The 24,609-nt window shown below is 45.2% G+C and overlaps 1 protein-coding gene and 1 long non-coding RNA gene across 2 annotated transcripts; one reads left to right on the forward strand and one right to left on the reverse strand.

Annotated features, from left to right (window-relative positions):
* Positions 1-10,565: 10,565 nt before the first annotated feature.
* Positions 10,566-16,886, reverse strand: RGS2 (regulator of G protein signaling 2). Its single transcript, XM_081194623.1, has 5 exons — positions 16,715-16,886; positions 14,830-14,931; positions 14,654-14,715; positions 12,897-13,063; positions 10,566-11,621 (listed from the first exon to the last, which is right to left on the reverse strand). The coding sequence occupies exons 1-5, from the start codon at positions 16,822-16,824 to the stop codon at positions 11,430-11,432; spliced, it is 633 nt and encodes a 210-aa protein (XP_081050749.1). The 5' UTR covers positions 16,825-16,886; the 3' UTR covers positions 10,566-11,429.
* LOC308587231 lies at positions 13,070-14,717 on the forward strand. The gene is made up of 2 exons (XR_014008300.1): positions 13,070-13,912; positions 14,068-14,717. It is a non-coding gene; the product is annotated as an uncharacterized lncRNA (long non-coding RNA).
* Positions 16,887-24,609: the final 7,723 nt, after the last annotated feature.

Below are 24,609 nucleotides of genomic sequence, written 5' to 3' on the forward strand. Positions count from 1 at the left end.
CCAATTGATTTGAGCTGGGGGAAACTGGTTGTGACCAGTGGTGTGTGGAGAGGTCTCAGGTGTGTGCAGTTCTGGGTCTTCTTTCAGCCCCAGCAGTAGGTAAACTGGTGAATGCTTTTTCCTCCCACAAGTGAATGAGGCGATGACAAGGTGTTCAAGCGTTACACTAGTTTGGGAGAGATAACAGCAGAGAAAGTCAGAGAATGAGGGAGAATTGAGACATGGCGGAGACTGTCATAGCTTTAAGAAATATGGTTTATTCACCTATTTACTCACCCTGCATGGAGGGAGTCCAGCTCTTATAGCATGGTACATTCAAGAGGGGCTTATCCCCCACAACAGTGCAGCCCTGGAGTCCAAGGCATCTATCCCAGCCAGCCTGCAGCCAACCTGCCCAAGATGGATCCCAGTCTTTCTTTTTCTTTTTTCTTCCCAGATTTTTTTCAATGAATCCGGGGACACAATAAATAAATACATACATACATACATACATACATACATACATACATACATACTACACGTTCGGGACGTTGATGCTGCAGCGATGGCGGTGGCAGAGGGAAGCGAGTCTTCACACTGCCTTTTGGAGCAGCCCCATCCCAACTCCTACTTGCACGCAAGCAGGAGGGGGCAGGGATCTCTCAGGCAGTGCAATGCCTCCCTTCCCATCGGAGCAGCCCCAATCCCATTCCTACTTGCGTGCAAGCAGGAGGGGGCGGGGATCCCTCAGCTGGGAAGGGAGACTTCCCGTTGCCTAACTGAGAGATCCCTGCCCCCTCCTGCTTGCACACAAGCTCTGATAGGCAGCGTGAAGCCTCCCTCCACAGCTCAGTTGCTGGGGTCAGGGAAGGTGGAGGCAGCCCGGAAGCTGCATCTTAGAGCCCCTTCACAACCATCATATGAGGACTTCCGAGCAGCTCCTGAAGCCAGCCAGAGCCAACAGCTCCGGGCTGCTGAGACTGCCGCTGCTGCATTTCCCGGGGACATTAGATGAAATCCAGGGACATTCCGGGATGGAATTTGTCCGGGGACTTATTCGCAAATCCGGGGACTGTCCCCAGGAAACGGGGACGTCTGGTAACCCTATCACAGAACACCCTGATAAAAACTCTGTTTTCCTGTCATCTCACACCCAGTTAACCTGGCAGCCTTCCAAACCCCTAGCCTCTGTTCACACCTCAAGGCAAGGGGGAAGGACAGTTCTCTTGCATTACAATGACCCTGTATTATTGCATAATGGCCCTAAGTCCTTTTGCATAGGCTAGGCCTGTATTATTTCATAATGGCCTGTATTATTTCATAATAACCCTGTATTATTTCATAATAATAACCCTGTATTATTTCATGATACAATACAATAATAATACAATATTGTATTATTTCATAATACCCTGTATTATTTCATAATGCCCAGGTCCTTTTGCATAGGCTAGGCCAGGGATTCTTCTGCAGCTTGCATTTCTCCCTTCCCATCCTAAATAACTGAAATCTTACCATTCATTAATTTCTAGGGTTTAAGTTTCTTGGGGGGAGTCCCCCCCCAAAAAAATCTATAACACAATGTATGCGTTTCACATGGCTTTTTGTTAACTAGCTATAGATCTAGCTGAATATGGGAGCTTCCTCTTCCTCTGGCTGCATTCAGATATACTGAAAAGAGGGATTCAGACTCACAGTGACAAGGTGTCTGATGATGGGCAATAAGTTACTTTTTAAAGTAAAATAAAACTAGATCAATTGCTTTGACAGTTTTTTTTCCATTCTCTCTCTCTCTGTGTGTGTGTGTGTTTTAATACAGTCAAGCGGTATACAAATTTTATTAAACAAATAAACTCCTGGAGAATAGGTTTATCCACAGCTAGAAGCCCTACATGGAAAAAACCTGCATATAAAGTATTAGTATAACCAGCATTATAATCCAGGGTCTACCTCCTAGACTGGTGTTTTATTGTGGGTGCATTCTGGGCATCGGGCAGGAGTCAGATATAGTCGGGTCCATTCAATGCCTAAGCCAGGGTTCTGCAACCTTTAAGACAAAAAGAGCCACTTGGACCCGTTTCCGAAGAAAAAAAAACTGGGAGCCGCAAAACTCGTCATTATAAAAAATATCTTTTTTGTCACTTTTTTATTATTTCTTTGTTTGACCCCTCAGAATTACTCCTCCTCATAGAAATAAACGTTAAATTAACAAGTTACCTTTTTTGTGTGTGTGTGTTCTTCACTCCCCTTCAAAACAGTGACCAGCGTACATGCCCCCTTTCAATGCAGTGACCAGCTTACATGCCCCTTACAATGTGGCGGGCGGGCGGGAAGGTGACGTCAGGACGGTGCGTGACTAACGCACGCACCGCCCCCATGCAACGTCACAGCCAGTACAGCGCCCGCCACAGTGGGGAGTGTCAGGGTGCACAATGCGCCTCCTCCCCTCGCTAGTATCCGCCCCGGAGCCGCAGCAAAGGTGTAAAAGAGCCACATGCGGCTCCGGAGCCGCGGGTTGCAGACCCCTGGCCTAAGCCAATACCGCTCACATTCTGTAATCAATAAAGTTGTGGCCAAAATTTGCCCAATAACATTAACCTAATATTTGTGTCCTTGTGTGAGTTATTTCCCAATGAGGGGGTGGTTTGGGGGCTCGACACGCAATATGTTATGTGCACAGTAGCAGTGCATTTATTTTGCTTTAATTTGTTCTGCGGTGCTTCCAAAGTGCTACCACGCCATTGATGTCTGAAGGGTCTGTAGCACAGCAAAAGTGGGACAAAAACTAAACCGGAATAGTTGTGGCATAAAAAGCTGCTGGTTTTCAGCAGGAAGTGACTGGAGATGCACTAGCTGGAAATGCAGCAGTGTGACCAGACCCAAAATGTTTGCAGGTGCAAAAGGTATTGCAAGAGGTTTGACCTCTCCAATAGCTTCATCATGAGCACATGGATACGCAATCAGTACCGGATTTACGTATAAGCTAAACAAGCTATAGCTTAGGGCCCCACTCTCTTGGGAGCCCCCCAAAAAATTAAAGGGAAAAACAACCGGATGTACATTTCCAAAATATAAGATAAAAAACAAATATAATAAAACCTAAATACCGCAACAGTGTTTTGTGTTATGTAGGCTCCTATGATATAAGTAAAGGCCCCGCTTGCTAGCCTGCTCGCTAAAAATATCACTGGTTTGCTCCTTTCTATATATTGGGTGTCTACATTCTGCATGGACTGGTTGCATGGCAACATGTGCAATTGGCTTTAGGTACCTATTAAAGGTAAAGGGACCCCTGACCATTAGGCCCAGTCATGACCGACTCTGGGGTTGCGGCGCTCATCTCGCTTTATTGGCCAAGGGAGCCAGCGTACAGCTTCCGGGTCATGTGGCCAGCATGACTAAGCTGCTTCTGGCAAACCAGAGCAGCGCACGGAAATGCCGTTTACCTTCCCGCCGGAGCGGTACCTATTTATCTACTTGCACTGACGTGCTTTTGAACTGCTAGGTTGGCAGGAGCTGGGACTGAGCAACAGGAGCTCACCTCATCACGGGGATTCGAACCGCCAACGTTCTGATCGGCAAGTCCTAGGCTCTGTAGTTTAACCCACATCACCACCCGCATCTCTTAGATACCTATTAGGTCCATAAATTACCATATAGTGTATATTCAACACAAAAAACAGCAACAATTTGTTGTTGACAAAGGAGAGCTGGGCATATAGAGGGCCCCATTACCTTCAGTAGTTTAGGGCCTCATCAAACCTCTATCATCTATCTATCTATCATCTATCTATCTATCATCTATCTATCTATCTATCTATCTATCTATCTATCTATCTATCTATCTATCTATCTATCATCTATCATCTATCTATCTATCACCATCTATCTATCTATCTATCTATCTATCTATCTATCTATCTATCTATCTATCTATCTATCTATAATCTAACTATCTTTCAGAGATCTGCCTGTGGTTGTTCCGGTAACATTGGAAAGATCAGATTAGACTGGATGGATCTTGTTCTGATCCTTCCTGGCTATATAGCACTGATTTTTGTTCAGGGCTGGTGCAGCTGGAAGGGCTGATCTAATCCTGAATGAGAAATTCCTGGCAAAAGAATACTTCTTCCAATCCCTCCCTTACCCCCTTTGGCATCTGGGGGGGGGGGGTTGTTGGTCATTATTTTTCTTTCCCTTTGAGGTCAGTGGCCGACTTCTAAATACACCAGCTCAATAAACACACCACTCAGCTCCTAAGTGTGCTTTCCATATAGTTGACTTTTCTAAACCCTCTCGCTTTCAGATTAATGTGGGGCCCTTGGGGAGCCTGAGTTCTGAATCTGAGACCAAAACCAGATCACACCAGCCTGCTCTAAATTTGCAACTCTCCACTCCTCCACCGTCCAATAAAAGCCTCACAAAATATTCCATGAAAGCGCAATTCAGTTTACTCATGTTATTATTATTAGCCGATCGTTGGCAAGGGCATTTAATTTGCATTAATGGAACAACGTTGTCATCATGATTCACATATATACTTTCTACTCTGCAGCTCCTGGAAACCTTTATCCAAATTGGGTTCCCCCCCCTTTCCTTTTCCGGATTAAAGGTTTTTGTAGGCTATAAACTGCAAAAACAGCCACAGCAAAAGCCACAGCTTAAAATGGCAAATGGAATCTCTGTGTTAATGGGCTTGAGAGGCAGAGGAGCAGTTTGAGAGAAAGGTTGGGAAGTAATCTGATACCAGCTGCTTCCCTGGAGGCAGGAGGTGGAGTGGCTCAGAATTTGTTCCTTTTTGTGCATCAGTTTTGTATTAAACTTTAAAATCTTCGCAAATAAATTCCATGTTTAAAGTTTGTTATGAATTTCTCTTTAAACTTTGGCTTCCTGCCTTTCCTTGGGCATGTTTAGCCTGGAGAAGAGGAGGTTAAGGGGTGATATGATAGCCATGTTCAAATATATAAAAGGATGTCACATAGAGGAGGGAGAAAAGTTGTTTTCTGCTGCTCCAGAGAAGCGGACATGGAGCAATGGATCCAAACTACAAGAAAGAAGATTCCACCTAAACATTAGGAAGAACTTCCTGACAGTAAGAGCTATTCGACAGTGGAATTTGCTGCCAAGGAGTGTGGTGGAGTCTCCTACTTTGGAGGTCTTTAAAGCAGAGGCTTGACAACCATATGTCAGGAGTGCTCTGATGGTGTTTCCTGCTTGGCAGGGGGTTGGACTCGATGGCCCTTGTGGTCTCTTCCAACTCTATGATTCTATGATTCCTTCCATGCTGTTCTTAATCCCATGCCATTTACATGCTACACTCTAATAAACGTTTCACCTAAGACACATTCTTCTGTTCAAAATATTATCATTTTTCTTCTGCTGCTCCTGTTTCGAATCCTGCTCACAATTTCATCTGATTATGATATGTTTTCCAGATAACCCCACAAAGGCTTCCATTCTTCTATAAGTGTAGATTTTGCAAAAAATAAATTTAAAAAGAGCTCAACAACTTTTGTCTGAATATGGCAACTCTAGTTAAAGATGGATGTTGCTATTGTGTGAACTCTTAGTAAAATGTGAGTCAATGAGGCGCAGCCTAGGGAGCAGGCCATTCAAGACTAGAAGCTATAGATTTAAAATAACAATAATAAGGAAAGCAGAATAGCACCTTTATTTCACAATTGGGTCCCCCCCACCCGTCCTTGCACAGAATTACAGTACAGTACAGTGAGAGAGAGGCAGAGGGAGAGACGTGGTTATGATCTCAAGTCTGGCAAAGAGATGCAAACAGCCAAAAGCTACGTGAGGTTCCTTTTTCTTGTTATTTCGGAAGAAATTGGTCACAGATTACGCAACCAAACAAAGCAATTGCTCCAAGACAGAGAGCTTGTGGGAATCGCTATGGTAACATCTGGAATGGAAGTTTTGCCTCATCTTTGTATTTATGTGAGTGTGAAGCACAAGGTTTGTGTATATGTCTACACACAGGAGCCACGGAAAAGGTTTAGTTGGCAAAGATGCTCGCTGTGTCTCAGACATCACAAACAATAGATATCAGAGATGAGAGACCCATTTCTGATGGAATCTGCTCCTGCTCTGGAGAATGCTGTTGGCGCTGATCCAAGGCCGCACTTGTCACGCTCCTAAAAATCACTTCTGAAATTTAAAATTTGTCTTTTAGAATGCAGATGCCTAAAACCCATGCCAACCTTATTACTGCCCCATCCCCCCCACTCCATCCTAGTTAATACTGCAACCTGTGTGCAGGGCTGGACTTTGGTTTTGGCACCGTGTGCCAGCCCAAAATTGGGCTCCCTCCACTTTCACTTTCCATTCTGCACATGCAGTACGTCATAGTTGCGATGCCCTGTGGCGCCCCACCTTGGCTCGGCACCCACTGCGGGGCAACCAGTTGCACTGGCCTAAATCTCCCTCTGCTGTGTGTACACTGGTGGGGTGGAATGCAATAAATGCTCCAGGCTAGCACCCTATGGCCACACTGTTGCACACCACCCTGGGATGCGGGTGGTGCTGTGGTCTAAACCACCGAGCCTCACAATGTCAGCGGTTTGAATCCCTGGGTGGTGTGCTCCTGTTTCTCTGTTTCTCCTGCCAACCTAGCAGTTCAAAAGCATGCCAGTGCAAGTAGATAAATAGGTACTGCTGTGGCGGGAAGGTAAATGGTGTTTCCATGCACTGTGGCTTCCATCATGGTGTCCCGTTGTGCCAGAAGCAGTTTAGTCCTGCTGGCCACATGACGTGGAAAGCTGTCTATGGACAAACGCTGGCTCCCTCAGCCTGAAAGCGAGATGAGCGCTGCAACCCCATAGTTGCCTTTGGCTGGACTTAACTGCACAGGGGTCCTTTACCTTTACCACCCCAATCTCTGAGTGGTGCAAGACTCTGGGAGTTCCAGACGCTTACCTAGTGTTCAGTTTCCTTGGAATGTGGGACACATCCATGTCTTTAGGATATATGGTTTATTTACACATACAGTGGTACCTCGGGTTAAGAACTTAATTTGTTCTGGAGGTCTGTTCTTAAGCTGAAACTGTTCTTAACCTGAGGTACCACTTTAGCTAATGGGGCCTCCTGCTGCCGCTGCGCTGCCGCTGCACGATTTCTGTTCTCATCCTGAAGCAAAGTTCTTCACCCAAGGTAATATTTTTGGGTTAGCGGAGTCTGTAACTTGAAGCATATGTAACCCAAGGTATCACTGTATATACAACCTGAGCCTACGATGGTGGGGCTCACGGCATCAACATCCCATAAGGTATTGCTTTCCCCATAGCCACGGCCTTGGATTCAAGCAGAAATCAAGTATTGTTCTTTCTCTGGCTTCTGCCTGCTTCTAGCCTAGCTCTCTTAACACACCTCTGACTATTGTCCTTCTCGCTACCAGCCAAGTATGGAAGTGAGCCCACCCATTTGGCTTCTGTAATAAAGCCACTTCCTTTGTTACACAAAGGACCTATAGCATGCATAGGCAAACTAAGGCCCGGGGGCCAGATCCGGCCCAATCGCCTTCTAAATCTGGCCTGTGGACGGTCCAGGAATCAGCATGTTTTTACATGAGTAGAATGTGTGCTTTTATTTAAAATGCATCTCTGGGTTATTTGTGGGGCATAGGAATTCATTCATTTTTTTCTGCAAAATATAGTCCAGCCCCCCACAAGGTCTGAGGGACAGTGGACCGCCCCCCTGCTGAAAAGGTTTGCTGACCCCTGACCTATAGTTAACTCAGCAAGAAACTTGCCTGGCTTCTTCAGCAATGAAATCTCACAACAATACCGTTTTTGCCAAGCCACCTGATACGTAGCTAGCAAGACAAGATGTCCCCACTAGGCCTTAGTCTCCATTTCCCCCCACAAACCCGAGGTATATTACCCACCTGTGCTTCTCTGCTCACTATTTCCCTCCACTATCAGGAGAGGAAGCTGCGGTCTGCAGTAGCCCTTCAGAAGCTGCAGATGGAACAAGCAATTCATAATGTTGTTGTTTCTGGAGACTAATGGCAAAAAGCCAAATGCAATGATTGTCAGGATGCCCAGAACACTGGACTGGGCTCTTATTACATCTCTCTCTGATTTATTAGGGCTTTTCGGATTATTTTAGCTGCTCACAACTAAAACTTTTAGAAGTAGAGTTTGACTTTTTCACCTTGTATTGTCTTTCAGAATTAAGGACACTGTAGCCAAAGTAGCCTATAAAATGCCTTTCAAGTTGCCTCTGTCCAGTTTGTTCACGATGGTGTCAGGCAACCAGTGGCGTAGCGTGGGTTGTCAGCACCCGGGGCAAGGCAAGTAATTTGCGCCACCTAACGCATGGATTTTAGCACTCGGGTGCGAGCGCGCCCCCGCCCAGATGTTGCGCCCGGCCCCCCTGCACCCCCCCACGCTACGCCACTGGGGCTGGGGGCAAGCGAAGGAACCAAGGACCCCCCCAAAGGCTCAGCAGGAATTTATTAAATTTATTATTTGCGGAGCCCCCACGGGCCGAGGCAGCCGAAGCCCCTTCCCCTCGGGCGCCTCTCCGCCCCCTCCTCTCCTTGGGCTGTAGGTGGAGCTCCAGATCCGGGCTTGGCGAGCGCCTCTCCTCCTCCCAGCCGGGTCCGGGGGCTTCCAGCCGTGCTCCGTCCTCGCCCCCCCCTGCGGCTGAGACTTGCACTGAGAGCCGGAGCCAGCGGCGCCCCCTTCTGCCGGGAGACCCTCGCCCGCCCGCCGGCTTCCTCTCGGAGGGTTTTGGGGAGCGCAGGGCGCAGCGAGGCCCCCGGAGCTCTCCTCCATCCCAGTCGGCAGAAGCAGCCGCCGCCTGTGGCTGGGCCGAGGGGATGGCGTCGGCGTCGGGGTGCGTAGGCTGCCCGTGCCCGGCCAGGCGTCGGTGGCGGTGTCGGCGCTGCTGCAGCAGCTGCTCCTCCTGCGAGCAGTGAGTGGAGCGCAGCCGCAGCAGCGGCGGCGGGGGGCGCGCGTGCGCTAGGGCGCAAGGCTGGCGGTGGCGGTGGCGGTGGGGAGCCCGGCGGAGGAACTTGTCCCTTCCCTCTGGACTCACGCCCCCCCCCCAGATGTTGTGCCCGGTGCGGCCGGCACCCCTGGCACCCCCCACGCTACGCCACTGCAGGCAACCAGGCATGCTGTTGACATAGCAGTCCATGGGTATTTGATACTTTCTGCTATTTCCCAGAGCTGCCTGACATTAAAAAGACTATCAGCAAAATGTGCCCCGCTCCCAGAGGAAAACCTTTTGTAAAGTCTGGGACTTGCAATGGGATCTTGCTGTCCTTATCAATGGTGCAGCTTGACCGAGACCGATATCCATTAACACAGGGGGTGGGCAATATGATTTTAGGTTTGTTGACACAAGTATCTTTTTAAAGGTTGCAGTGCTTTGAATATTTAGACTGAAGTTCAACCGGAATCTACTGAAGTTGTTTCTCAGGTTACACTATCTCTCTCATTTACAGTTGCTTTGTTCTCATTTAGAGCAGTGTGTTCTGTTTGGGGTTTCATCATGCAAGGAGGATAGTCACAAGCCACCATTTTTCAATTAGTTTCTTTTCCAAAAAGAAAAGTAAGAATGGGTGAGGGGAGAAGATGGAACAAGTAGGACAAAGCAGAGTTGGAGTTGGGGAGAAAGGAAGAAAGCTGTATGAAAATAAATGTGGCCATTGGTTCTGCTTTACAGAAAATTAATAATAATAATAATAATAATAATAATAATAATAATAATAATAATAATAATAATAATAAAATACCCCACTCATCTGGCTGGGCTACCCCAGCCACTCTGGGCGTCTTCCAACAAAATATTAAAATACAGTAGTGCATCAAACATTAAAAGCTTCCCTAAACAGGGTTGCCTTCAGATGTCTTCTAAAAGTCTGGTAGTTGTTGTTCTCTTTGACATTGGTGGGAAGGTGTTCCACATGGCAGGTGCAACTACTGAGAAGGCCCTCTGCCTGGTTCCCTGTAACTTGGCTTCTGGCAGTGAGGGAACCGCCAGAAGGCTCTCGGAGCTGGACCTCAGCGTCCCGTCAGAACGATGGGGGTGGAGATGCTCCTTCAGGTATACTGGGCCAAGGCCACTTAGGGCTTTAAAGGTCAGCACCAACAATTTGAATTGTGCTCGGAAACATACTGTACTGGGAGCCAATGTAGGTCTTTCAAGACCAGTGTTAAACCGTCTTCTATTTGAAATGTTTTTTTCTAAGCAGGCACACAAGCCACCAGGACTTTCCCACTGTGGTGCAGTATACTGCATTGTTTATATATTTATTACTTCATGGAAAAAGCTGCTATGATTCAGTTTCGAAAGAATTTGTATTTCTCATAGTGCTTCCTTTTCGTTGGGATTTCTAAACCTCTTAGCTGTATATAAATTGGCGGTATACTAACAGTATTTCTGCTTAAATCATCAAAAGAAGGCTCTTCCTGCAGGAAGCTTGGGACAAAAGAGTTTGCTAATTTTGCAACATCACTGCATTGCAGGTTTAATCGCCTTGGTTTTAAGGGGCTTATCCTTTGAAATGTTTTGATGTCAATAGCCCACGCCCCCAACCCCCAGGAGTAGAAGAAAAGAGTGCAATAATGTTCTAGTAAAATAAAAATAATTTATTAAAACATATCTGCTCTTCAAAAGGACAACTTCACTGAAGTTTGTCCTCAAGTCAGTACTTTCAGCATGGGTAGGAGTGTTCAACACAACCAGAGTCTACCTAAACACACACACATACATACATGTCTACAGCTGTTATTTTAAGTCTGGGCTAAGTTCTGCTCCATCTGCACCTTCGTGCAGGCAAACTTTGACCCCAGTTAACCAGCCAGTCAGCATGCTCTGTTTTAAGTCAGTCATCTCTGCATGAAATGATAACAGTTAACGTCAGAATTTATGTTGAGCAGTCGCACATCTGTGCAGAGATGCAAGCTCTGTAGGGAACCCGCATGAGGAACCCTATAAATTATTATAAGCTGCCAGTTGTTTAGGAAAAGTAGAGACAGCGAATTATTCAAAGCATTTTCTATGTCCCAGAAAAATTCGGTCTGCGCAGAGCTACTCCAGAGCTTATTTATTTTAGCAAGGGAGGCTGATCTTATCTGGCTTAAGAGTGTCAACGCATCCATGTTGATAGATGGATCTGGATGACCCAAAATGCGTCAGATGCTCCTTGCCAACAGCATCTTTTTAATGAATTTTCCCTAGTAACTGGCCAGCAGTTTCACTTGGGTTTTCCTTGTGGACTATATTATTGCAGTGTGCTGGAATCTGAGAACTGCCAGAGTCAATATATGCCCACTCTCCGTGGAAACATATAAGTTACATTTGGGCAGATCTCCTGCACAGTCAGTTCATTTCAGTCCATCCAGCCTGCAAAGACATGGGCTTCCTCCTTAACGGAAAAAAATTGGCACTCTTTTCCATTTTGCTTCCTCTTCCCTCCCGGACTTGGGAGTTCATGTCGCCTGAGGCTCCTTATGGATTGGCATTTTACACAACTCCTGGTAGAATTCAGACTCCAGGAACCGTGGATAGGCATTATTCTCCATCAAGCTGTAGACTCTCTTCTGGGCTGTGCTGAAGCAAGTGTCTGTCGCCTCTTGGAGGTTCTGAGCAATGGTATTCTTGGTCTGAAAGTCTATGTTGATCTGAAATTAAAGGAAAGAAAGAACATAAATTGCCCATTCCGGATCAGACCCAAGGAATCATTTAACCGAAACCTCTACTCAACAGTGGCTAGCCAGCTGCCTTGAGACATTCACAAAGATGAGTGACCTTCACCTGCAGCTTATTCCCAAGATCTAATAATCTAAGGTAAACTGCCTCTAAATTTGGAGGCTGCATTCAACTGCTGTGACAAATGGTAACTGACAGAGAAATTCAGGAATACATATAGGCCTAACTGTTTTCAAGTCATCAAAGCCAAAAGTCATTGCACCCTCTCTTGCAACAAGGAACTATGTTCCAGCATGATCACATATTTCTACAAGAAGGCCAAGCAATTTGTGGATGAGTAGAATTCTCCTATCCCTCTGTACTGTGAACACCAGTAGAATGAATATAGCTTGTTGAGTGGTGGCCTTTTCCCTTTGGTACAGATTAAGGGGAGCTACAAACCCACCAGACTCATGGTGGCCAAGATTAGGGCTGGTGGTTTTAAATCCAGTGGGATTTTAACTGGGTAAATGATGCTACTCTTTTTTGTATTGTAAAATACTTTGCACTAGTCGTGTAACATGATGCTTGGCTGTGTACAGACTCTGCAGGAAAGTGCCTTGTTGTGGTATGCTGCTACTTATATCAAGTGCTACCTAAAAATTAGATGTATGAGAGACCCTTTGGTATCTGTTAAGTTTCCCATAGGCCTCACCTTAATGAGAATGTGATGTCCACTTTGGTCAGTTACAATCTCACAGCCTAAGAACATGTAGGGCCTATTTTAAGTTGCATTTTTCTTTTAATTGTGAACTCTGGACTGAAGCCCTATGAGAATTGTACACCGAAACCAATATATCAGAACTGCCAGATCTGTATGGATTTAAACAAGAGTTCTGGAGCACGTGTTTATAGAGTAGCCTTCCCACAAGCTGGTGTTCTCTAGATATTTTAGACTTCAGACCTCATCAGCCCCAGCCAGCCTGCCCAATGATTAGGTATTTTGGTAGTTGTAGTCCAAAATATCTGGAAACCACCATATTGAGGAAGGATACTATAAAATCTGCTCACAGACTAAACTTTCTTGTGGATTCTCAGTTTTGATACAGTTGTTTTTCAAGTGGATTTCTTCCCTGGGAGTAAATTACAAATGCCAAATGGCTAGCAAAGTGAGCCTGGGAATGAGTATTCCTAATTCTTATGATGCCACTGAAAGGAATAGAAAGTGATGAGAGAGTGAAAAAAATAACTTGGGAAGTTTTGCTTACCTCTTTGGGAGCTTCCTTTTCGATAAAGTCGCTGTAAATCTTCTTAGCCTTGGCGGTCATTTTCTGTGGGGACTTCGTTTTCTTGAAATCCTCACAAGCCAGCCAGAAGTCAATGTTCTCTTCACAAAACTCAGATTTCAAGAATGCTCTGAACGCTGCCAGACCATCTGCAAAGGAAGGTGAAAGAGATGGATTAGCTCAAAACATCCCAGGAATGCTGTGTGTATATATGCATTGCCTTCATAAGTCTCTCTCTTGTTCACTCTGCAACTTCCTTGGATCATTTAAATAAAAAGTACCAGAACTCTCCCCCACTTAAAAAAAACAACAACCCCGGAGTATGAGGAATCTAAAATGACCAGCCAATTTTACATTCTGCATCGTATTTTTTAAAGCAACTTGTGTTCTTTTCCAAGAAGCCTTGAAAGTGAAAGCAGGGGAAGCATTCTACAATTTCTCCCCTGCCATTTTGAAATTGTATATTAACCTTTGGATGTTTATGGAACTTCTGGAAGGTATCTGCAATGGAAAGGCTGACTCAAGAGTCCACTTGGCAGCAAATGCCATATAACTAATGAGAAGTCTGCATTTTTTCATTAGCTTAGCAAGCAAAGGCATAGTGGCAGAGTGAACTGAGCTCCCATACAGGAGCTCATAGAGGAACAGATCAAAAATAGATCTTATCAATGAGAAATGTGCATCAGAGCATGGCACAAGGCAGGCGCTTTTCTTACTCATTATAACCAACAACATCAGAGTGTAGTGTCTGCAGGAGACCTTACCTAAAGTTGACCAAAATCAATTAAAGGCTCCTAAATATTGCAGGAGCTTTGAATTGAACTAATAATGGGCACCTTGCAGCTTGGAGACTCTTAAATGCAGCACTCTAGTGGAAAAGACTACATTTTATGCCAGTGGTGCTACATCTGCATATGGCACAGAAAGTCCAAACAGTAATGGATACTAGCTGAAGTTGGAGGGCAATTGGCACCCCATAATAATCAGCTACTTGGCAGGTGCCCAGTGGCGTAGCGTGGGTTGTCAGCACCCGGGGCAAGGCAAGTAATTTGCGCCCCCTAACCCGTGGATTTGCGCCCCCTAACCCTAACCCCCAGATGTTGTGCCCGGTGCGGCCGCCCCCTCCTGCACCCCCCACGCTACGCCACTGCAGGTGCCTATTGGGAAAACCTGGATTACCCATCAAGGCATTTCGCAATCAGCCAGAAGAGTACACGGGGGATTACAAGAATGGATTTTTAACAGCACCCAACTGTTCTGCACGGCACATACAAGACTAAGGGTTAGTGGAGCCTGAATCTGTGCACAAGTGAACATGCGCACAACTGCTTTACTGTCCCATAGTGTGATTAATTGCAGGGCTTTTAAATGAGACTTTTCCTACAGTGTGCAAGAACCGCTCAGCACACCGCCTTGCCACGTGCAGGAAGAAACTGCCCTCTCTTTTCTTCACTGCAGATGTCTATTCTCCAGCTTACATAGTTCCAAAGGAATGCAAAGCCAGCTAAAAATACAGGCTAGTTATGGAACTGCAAAACAGGAGAGCTCTTGCCATGGGAAGCGCTGTGGAGTTATGCCTGGATAGAATTATGCTTTCTAGGAAGATGGGTCCCAAAGCAGCCACAAACGCCCATGGGAACAGCTATCCCCTATCTTGCAGAGCATCTTTTCCAGGAGAACCCTCACAAAAAGAGCCACTATTCTTGTGTGTTAATGTCTTGCTCATTAATTGAACTTACATTTGTTAGCAAGCAACTCATCAAATGCTTCCGACCATAGCTGGGCTTCCTCAGGAGACGGCCTGGAAGAAACAGGAGAAAAATAGGACGGTTATTATTACTTGCTTTGGTGGCCTATTGCATAGATTTTTAAAAAATAAAAATATCCACTGGTGAGGAAAAAGTGAGATGCATACCTAAGAAATGCCTTTTGCTGCCCTTTCTTGTTGGCCTTTGCAGTGGTAGAACTGGAAGAGTTCTGCAGGAAGTAACTCAGCCGTGATTTCCAATCTTTCATGCTAAAAGAAAACAAAGAAAAATCTAGTTCAATTAACTGTACCCTTTGATTTTAAAGTGCAAAGAAGTCTGAATCTGCGGCTCATTAACATAAACTGAGTTCTGTTTTGCTTAACAAAATTCCCAGATTTTAATCTAGCACCCAATTTATGCCCAATAACTTCTTTCATCTCTGTAACCCAGCTGAGCTTCATATCTCAAGGCGTTTCATGACTGACAAATGTGTGCACAGACTTCCACTGAAAAGCATTATGCTTGAGCCCTGGTGGCCCATTCAAGCACATGCAAGTTAGTTCTTGCATATTCATTATTTGCTGAATGCATCTGCAAGACAACAAGGACCAATTACCGAGAACAATTTCAGCAGGATCAGAGATAAATTCTGAGAATAGGGTGTTCAATGCAATCATTTTTTTAAATTACTTGCTCATGCCTTTTTCCCTTCACACAAAATGCTAGACTTGTGAGAATTAAGTTGCAGACTCCCTGTTAGTAGAATGGCAGTTCAAATGGTAAAAGGAATCTTATGCATGCTTCCTTGGTAGTAAATTCCGCTAACCCTAACAAGAAGACACACACTGGATCAGGTTCTGAATCTCACTTTCCTGGTATCTGGAAATATCACTCGGGCTTTCAGTACAGTACCATAAAATATTTGCATGCTGCAGCCGATCTAATATTAGTACAATACTGCAAAACATCCAGATTGATTCTGCAGAAGATGGACAGCCAAGCCAACGTTGGCAACTCTATCCTGTAGCCAGGAGATGCAAAATGCATTTTAAACCATGCCAGGCAGCAGATACGATTTACAGGTTTTTCGATTTTGCACAGCAGGCATGCCCTGCAATATTTGAGAGACAATACTGACTTTTGTTTTTTAAAAAGCACAACGCCCCAAATATCAGCTGCCTTTTGCTCCAATGGGGAAAAACTTGTTTCACCAAGGGTTGGAGGGAGTACGACTGAATTGCCAACTTCCTCCTCAAGCTAAAACAAATGGAAAGACCCTTTTGAAAGGATAAATCGCCTCTCATACGCGCCAATTCTCAGTTCTTCATTCAGAATGTTTGCCGATCAGACTTCACAAAGAGATTCTTTTCCCATCCGGAATACAAAACCCCCGAGGCAATAGGATGCTAGGGTGCTTAAGTGCACGCAAAAACACCCTTTGTTAGACTGAAGCGCAACACTGCTTGGAATGAAAGACGATCCAGCCACAGCGAAGAAGTTTTAAGCCCCAGTCATTCCCATAGGAAGAGTATTTAGCCGCAATTCCTGGGAGCTTGTGGGGCGCTGCAAATTCCTGCCACCCTACAGACGTTTTCTATTAAGTCTCGCTGCAAACAGTGAGGCTGACTTCAGTAAGGAAACTTAAGGCTGAACTGTAAGAGAGCACTCTAGGACATTCCCAACGGTCCTTTGCAAAACTGTTTCATGCCTGTCCCAAAAATCACACTTGCAAGCCTTAGACTACGCTCCGCCGGTGCCGGACAGTGCAAGCCTCTGAGCTGCACAGAACCCTTCGCCCAAAACCGCTCTGCCTAACTCCCTAAACTTGCGACCAAAAAACCGTAAGAAAATGAAACCAGAAGAATGCACAACATCCGCAGGGGGGGAAAAGAAAACCCCTTTTACCACCTCCAGGATTAAGAGCAGAACTTTGCTCTAGCACGAAACATTCCGATCCAAAAAAAAGAAAAAAGAAATGTGGTTTACAAGTAGCCCCTTCTCCCTAAAAGAGAACTTGCCTTTCACCCATTGGATTTTTGCCTTTTAACTTACATGGTTCTCTTCATCTTCCCCTTTTTCTCTTCTTTGCTTTGGCAGTTGCTGGCGCTCCTCTCCATTGGGCTGCAGTTGTGCTGGAGAGCCAGAAACATTGCACTCTGCATAATCGGAATTTCCGCTTCGAGGTGCTTCCCCGAGCTCTGCTGCGAGATACTGTATCTGAGCTTTCGCCGGGGCTCGCCTTTTATATAGAGGAAGCCTGGCGAGGGCGGGGTTTCGGCCTCACGCCTTCCGCCCGCTGATTCGCTTTAGCGCAAGGGACACAAGCCAAGGACGCCTCCCAACCCAGGCGCTCGCCAGCCAGGCTCTGACGCAGGCAGTGCGCTCCCGTCTTGCACAAAAGCAGCCGGGCTGGTGCAAGCGCTTCCCTCCCCTTTTGCAATGCTTAATCTTTTGTTCTCCCCCCGTAACAACAAAAAAAGACTTTTGAGAGACTCGCTTTTTTTGGCAGCTGGAAACGGGCGAAAAATAGACCTCACGAGCCGCCTGCAAATTGGGGATACGGTTGCAGGAGATAAAAATATTCCGGTGACTTTTCTGCTTTGCAGCTAGGTGGATGGCGAGAGCCTTATATGGTGTTGATTTCATTTTATGAGGAGAGAACTTGCAAGAGACGGGAGCGGGGCTGGGGTGGACCCGCACATTTTAGATATCGGTAAATTCCCACCCACCTTTCATCAACAGCCTCAGATACTTAAACACACCACACCGGGGAATAACACCCTGTGATATTTTTAGGTAACAGTTTCTAGGATCGTACACGTTTAGGCTGCAATCCGTTATGCGCATTTACCTGACAAAGCCCCACAAAAACCAGCGGGGTTTACTTCTGAGTAGACATGCCTGGAATTGCATTAGCTAGTGCACGTTTCTGCCCCTTTCCAAAGAGACCTGCGATAAACCTTGCCAAAACGATCTTTGTAGGACAAGCATCTCTTAAAGCACTAGCTCCTGGAAATGCAGTGTTTTAAACCTAGGCTGAAAGGGATTTTGCTCCCTTCATTTTTGGTGGGTAGTTTTGCACAACCTGCCTGTGCTTGTCTTTATCCCGTGCTGCTGTGTCTACAGAAAAATACTCCAATGAGCTACGAAAGTTTCTTATACTTAACCTGTTCCCTGGATGGAACCGAGGTTGCAGTGAGCCTCAAAAACACATGCGCACACAATACAATGCACATTTAGTCAGTTAGGAAACCAGGTCAGTTTGGGACTTAGATCTGAACCAGGCTTCAGATTCCACTGCACCCCAAAGACTGATTACTGGCTTGATTTCAGACTGCGCATTCTCAGTGTTAGGTTCACATGTTCACAAGAGAAATGACAACTGAGACCTGCAAAAAAGAAAAAGGAAGGAAGGTTGCAGTGTCCTTTTCAGACAACTCTTCCAGGACACTCCATTTCAGCCACATAAGGCTTGGCACTCTGAGAATCATAATTAATTTGGTATTAGTGGGCTATATCAAGACAGATCTTTCCTTTTCTCTTTGATCTCCACAAATCAGTTAATAGAATCTTCAATATTATTTTTTGTTAAAGGAGGGGGGCGCTCTTTAATTTCCCTTGTCTTTATGCTTGCACTTTGCTCAGAAATTTGGATCTATTCCTTGCTATGAAGATCTTTGGCTAGCAGAGTCTGATCTGAGACTTTCGGTCTAACATCATTTAGGCATGTAGCATTTCACATTTCCCTCCCTGCTTTACTACTTGTTTGTCCTGAAACTTTTCTCTGAGAGGATACATAAAAAAAAAAAAGACAGACAAAAAGAGGAAATGTAGGGGGACATTAATTGTCGGGAGTATTACATAACGCAAAATGGTTGCGTGCTCAGTCTTGTCTCACTATCGCTTCCACTACTGCTTTCTCCAGACATTGACTGCAAAATGTTGCATCAGAATCAGCCCACAGTAAGAGAGCTTGTCTCGGTTTTTGAGCAGTTGGGAAAATACCAGCTACCGTGGGAAAGAGTAGCAATGTCACATTGTAGAGGAGTGGGCACAATAATCCCCTGGGTGAACTTTTCACCCAACTTGGATGGCTTCAAAGATGGATTAGACAAATTCACAGAGGGTCAGGCTATCAGTGGCTACCAGCCAAGCCGGGTATATTTTACTGCCACTGTTGGAGGCAGCATGCTTTTGAATGCCAACCGCTGGGACTCCCAAGTGGGGAGAATGCCTTTAGAATCATAGAATTATAGAGTGGAAGGGACCCTGAGGATCATCTAGTCCAACCCCCTGCAGGAATATGCAGCTATCCCATACAAGGATTGAACCTGCAACCTTGGCATTTTCAGCACAACGCTCTGGCCTTGTTGCACTCAGGTCCTGCGTTCAGACTTCTCAAAGGCAGCTGGTTATTATTATTATGTTATTTATATCTATTAGTCACTTTGTTGTTGTTGTTGTTTAGTCGTGTCTGATTCTTCGTGACTCCATGGACCAGAGCACACCAGGCACTCCTGTCTTCCACTGCCTCCCGCAGTTTGGTCAAACTCATGCTGGTAGCTTTCAGAACACTGTCCAACCATCTCATCCTCTGTCATCCCCTTCTCCTTGTGCCCTCCATCTTTTCCAACACCAGGGTCTTTTCCAGGGAATCTTCTCTTCTCATGAGGTGGCCAAAGTATTGGAGTCTCAGCTTCAGGATCTGTCCTTCCAGTGAGCACTCAGGGCTGATTTCCTTAAGAATGGGCAAGTTTGATCTCCTTGCAGTCCATGGGACTCTCAAGAGTCTCCTCCAGCACCAGAATTCAAAAGCATCAATTCTTCGGCAATCAGCCTTCTTTATGGTCCAGCTCTCAATTAGTCACTTTACTATTATTCTGCTCTGGTCAGACCTCACCTGGAGTACTGTGTCCAGTTCTGGGCACCACAGTTCAAGAAGGACACTGACAAACTGGAACATGTCCAGAGGAGGGCAACCAAAATGGTCAAAGGCCTGGAAACGATGCCTTATGAGGAACGGCTAAGGGAGCTGGGCATGTTTAGCCTGGAGAAGAGGAGGTTAAGGGGTGATATGATAGCCATGTTCCAATATATAAAAGGATGTCACATAGAGGAGGGAGAAAGGTTGTTTTCTGCTGCTCCAGAGAAGCGGACACGGAGCAATGGATCCAAACTACAAGAAAGAAGATTCCACCTAAACATTAGGAAGAACTTCCTGACAGTAAGAGCTGTTTGACAGTGGAATTTGCTGCCAAGGAGTGTGGTGGAGTCTCCTACTTTGGAGGTCTTTAAGCAGAGGCTTGACAACCATATGTCAGGAGTGCTCTGATGGTGTTTCCTGCTTGGCAGGGGGTTGGACTCAATGGCCCTTGTGGTCTCTCCCAACTCTATGATTCTAATAAACAAAATGACACAAAGCGACTTACAAACACAACAGAAATATTAAAACCAATGAACAAACACAATGTATAGAAACAACAACAACAACAAAATTAAACACATTGACACAAGACAAATCTAGCAGATCCTAGAAAGCTACATATTCTTTAAAACCCTTTAAACTAAAGGCTAAAGGTAAAGGACCCCTGGATGGTTAAGTCCAGTCAAAGGCGACTATGGGGTTGTGGCGCTCATCTCTCTTTCAGGCTGAGGGAGCCAGTGTTTGTCCACAGACAGCTTTCAGGGTCACATGGCCAGCATGACTAAACCGCTTCTGGTGCAACAGAACACTGTGATGGAAACCAGAGCTCATGGAAACGCCATTTACCTTCCCGCTACAGCGGTACCTATTTATCTACTTGTACTGGCATATTTTTGAACTGCTGGGTTGGCAGGAGCTGGGACAGAGCAATGGGAGTTCATCTGTTGCGGGGATTTGAACCACCGACCTTATGATTGGCAAGCCCAAGAGGCTCAGTGGTTTAGACCACAGCGCCACCTGCATCAAAAGCCTGGGTTAAAAGAAAAGTTTTTGCCTGAGTCTCAAACTTGACAGAGAAGGTTCCAGGTGAACTTCTTGGATGAGAATATTCCACAAGTAGGGAGCCACCACTGAAAAGGACCTTTCTCATATCGCCACCCCGTGGACCCACCATAGAAGGGACACATGGAGTAGGGGCTCAGATAAGGATTGCAGGTCTGGGGATATTGGAGTCCTGAGTATTGTAAGGTTTCATAGGTTAAAAACCTTCCCTTTGATCTGAGCCTAGAAATGGCTTGGTAGCCAGTACATCGGGTCAGGATTGGTGTTATATACTTAGAGCAGCTTGAATCATGCACAAACGGCAGTTTCCATATTGTCTTCAAAGGCAGTGCCTTGTATCACACATGTCCAGCTAGGGGTGTAGCTGGGCCACCAGTCAAAGCTGATGGAAGGAAATCTGTGCTACGTAAGACCACCTGAGCCTCAAGCAACAGTGATAGATCCAGTAGTACCATCTACTCCAGGGGTTGGCAAGCCTTGCCGGGCATGGGCCAGATCACTCCCGTGGAGATCCTCTGTGGGCCAGACCGGCTCAGCGCGACACCAGAAATCACAGATGTCTACGGCACTGGAAATCGCTTCTGCGCATGCCCAGACGCCAAAGATCAGGCCTGCGTAGAAGCGATTTCCAGAGCCGTGGAAGAGAGTCCCTGCGCTGCGTTGCACCGGTTTAGCGCAGCGCGTGGGGACTCGCCAAGCAGGCGGCTCAGTTCGGGGGCGGCTCGGGGGCCAGTTAAATGGCCTCCATTCGTTGCTTCCGGCCCATGGGCCTTAGGTTGCCGACCCCTGATCTACTCTTCAAGCATAGGCCATCTCCCATCCATCTCGCCTAGGAACCAATCTTTTCTTTTCCTTTTCTTTTTTTAAAGGGAAGATTTTATTGGATTTTTCTTTTTTTCTTTTTTTATTTTTGAGAAGAAGAGTTTGGATTTGATATCCTGCTTTATCACTACCCTAAGGAGTCTCAAAGTGGCTAACAATCTCCTTTCCCTTCCTCCCCCACAACAAACACTCTGTGAGGTGAGTGGGGCTGAGAGACTTCAGAGAAGTGTGACTGGCCCAAGGTCACCCAGCAGCTGCATGTGGAGGAGTGGGGAAGCGAACCCGGTTCCCCAGATTACGAGTCCACTGCTCCGAACCACCACACCACACTGGCTCACAGTTTTATTGGGTTTTTACAGTTTTATATTCAATCAAATAACACAACATAAGATTTGTCATATAAAAGAAAACGAACCCCCACCCGTGACTTTTCCCTCAACTTCCCCTTCTGTTCTTTAAAATATTTACTACTTCTACTGAATTATTATCTTCTTTTTATAATCTTACACCTTAATGCTCTTATTTTCTTATCAGTTTTATACCAAATTTTCCTTCATGATTACATCTTACAGTCTATTTCATTCCATGTTGTCCTTACTTAACCTTTTCTCTGATTTTCTTACTTGTAAGTGTTTAATCTAAGCCTGCTCGTGAGTTCACATCTTTACAGTATTTCTGTAAATATAACATAAAAGGGGGAACCAGTCTTTTCTTGATTAAGCTTCTGTTGGCCATTGTTGTTATAGTCTGATCCACAGGCACTACTTAAATTCTTAACTCGATTGCCTTGGGACAACTCAACAATTCCCCGCAGACCCAGTGGGAGTAAGTGACTGAATATGAATGGATTTTTTATAGTTTATGGGGGGTGGGTACACTCATCCAGTGTGCCGGATTCCGAACAATTGCCTCCTAAGGATTAAAGGTAAAAAGGGTAATTAATAAAGCCAGTAGCTTAGATGGTTGAGCAATCTCTCTCAGACTTGGCTAATTGACATGTGACAAAACTTGGAAGTGAGAACAACCACCCATTTATTAAGAGCAGACAAACCAGTTGGGCTTAAAATAGGAACAACCTGAAACCTAGCTCTAAACCTTACCCAGAATAGAACAAATGGAAAGGTTGGGAGTCATGCACGTAACTAAACACAACTCCTGATCATCCTAACTTCCTGTTATCCTAACACAGGCCTCCCTTCTGCTGTTATTTTCAGTGGTTTTTAGCACTCCTTGACTTTCTGCACTTTTCAAGAGCCATTTGGCTTGATTTTCAAGTTCCCTTCTGTTTCTCTTCATTTGGAACTACCTTGTCAATTGTTGCTATTACTATTATTAGTAGCAGTAGTATCATTATAAAAAAGAACATTTTTTTTCCAGATATGGAAAGATGATAAAGTCCCGACCAGAGAAGAATGGCAGATTAAGTTGCTGGATTATGCCGAAATGGCAAAAATGACCGGAAGGATCAGAAATCAGGAAGTCCAACATTTGAATAAGGAATGGGGAAAATTTATAATTTATCTTAAAAAAATGTTAAAATGCTTGGTAGGATTGGAATAACACTTGTAGTTTAATGGTGAGTTTTGGATATAATGGAGGTGTAAAAGATTTGGATTATTATTATAGATGCAGGAGGAAATGACCCACAGAGGGGAGGAGAGAAGTCCAGCAGATTCTTTGTTGTTGTTGTTTAGTCGTTTAGTCATGTCCGACTCTTCGTGACCCCATGGACCAGAGCACGCCAGGCACTCCTGTCTTCCACAGCCTCCTGCAGTTTGGTCAAACTCATGTTGGTAGCCTTGAGAACACTGTCCAACCATCTTGTCTTCTGTCATCCCCTTCTCCTTGTGCCCTCCATCTTTCCCAACATCAGGGGCTTTTCCAGGGAGTCTTCTCTTCTCATGAGGTGGCCAAAGTATTGGAGCCATGATCTGTCCTTCCAGTGAGCACTCAGGGCTGATTTCCTTAAGAATGGAATCTTGCTTTTATGATGTATGTTGGATATGCAATTGTAAAACTTTAATTTGAAAAACCAAATAATTTTTTTAATTTTTTTAAACAATTTTATTTAATTATTGAAATACAACAACAACAACAAATCCGTTTATTGTGAGGACCATGCCTGTACACAAACATCAACACAACAATAGTTAAAAATATTAAAATTCATTAGATACTATGCCAACAAAACCTTCATCCCACAAAATAGAAAGAGAGGAAAAACAAGCAACGAGTTAAACAGACGATGAAGGGGTCTTTACATTGTCATCCATAAATCTTTCCCTGGCTTTCATGGCCTTCATCACAAAAACCGCTACCACATGGGTAATACGTGGGTTTGCATCAACTAACAAAAATTTTACTCTATCTTCAGGATTGGTTATAGAGTCGGGTATAATTTGCAGCAATGCGTCTCTAAAGCCCGAATAGATGGGGCAGTAGAGGAGGTAATGTGTAAGATCCTCTTTAATTTTCATAAGGCAAGGGCATAAACGATGTTCTACTGGGGTTTTTGTGAATCTACCGGTCAGATATGCAGTTGGCAATGTTTGAAACCGTGCCATAGTGAAAGCTCTCCGAAGGGTGGGATCAGTGATCTCCGCCAAGTAGTTGGCACAGATTTTAACTGCTTTTACTCGGGGAAACCAGTAGGAAAACCCAGAGTTCTTTATCTTTGTGGAGTCCAAGAAGGCGTCTTTTTCAAAGATCCATTCCCGAACTTTATCTGGGCTCCACAATTTGAGGGTATTAAACTCAGGTAGATTGTATCTGGATAGGATATCTAGTAGGTTTTTACGCCAAGTAGTATTATTTTGTAATGATACAAAGGCTTGTTTAGCCAATAAGGTGTTCGGGGCATCTATGAGGTTGGTGAAAAAACGCAGGAATCTTAAGTGGGCCCTGGCAGACACAGAAGGTAATCCTACTTCCACTCTTAGGAGAGCTGCCGGAGTACTCTGAGGGAGGCCTAGAATTCTTCTGAGGTAAAAATTTTGGAAGATTTCAAGCCGTTCTAACAGCTTCTGATTCCATCCCCAGAGTTCTACTCCATATAACATCTGGGGAATCACTTTTCCAACAAAAGCTTTTAGTGCCGGGATCACCAGTTGCCCTCCCCTCGAATAAAAAAAGCTGAGCA

This window comes from Podarcis bocagei (assembly GCF_964188305.1).
Source record: "Podarcis bocagei genome assembly, chromosome: 5".
NCBI lineage: Eukaryota > Metazoa > Chordata > Lepidosauria > Squamata > Lacertidae > Podarcis > Podarcis bocagei.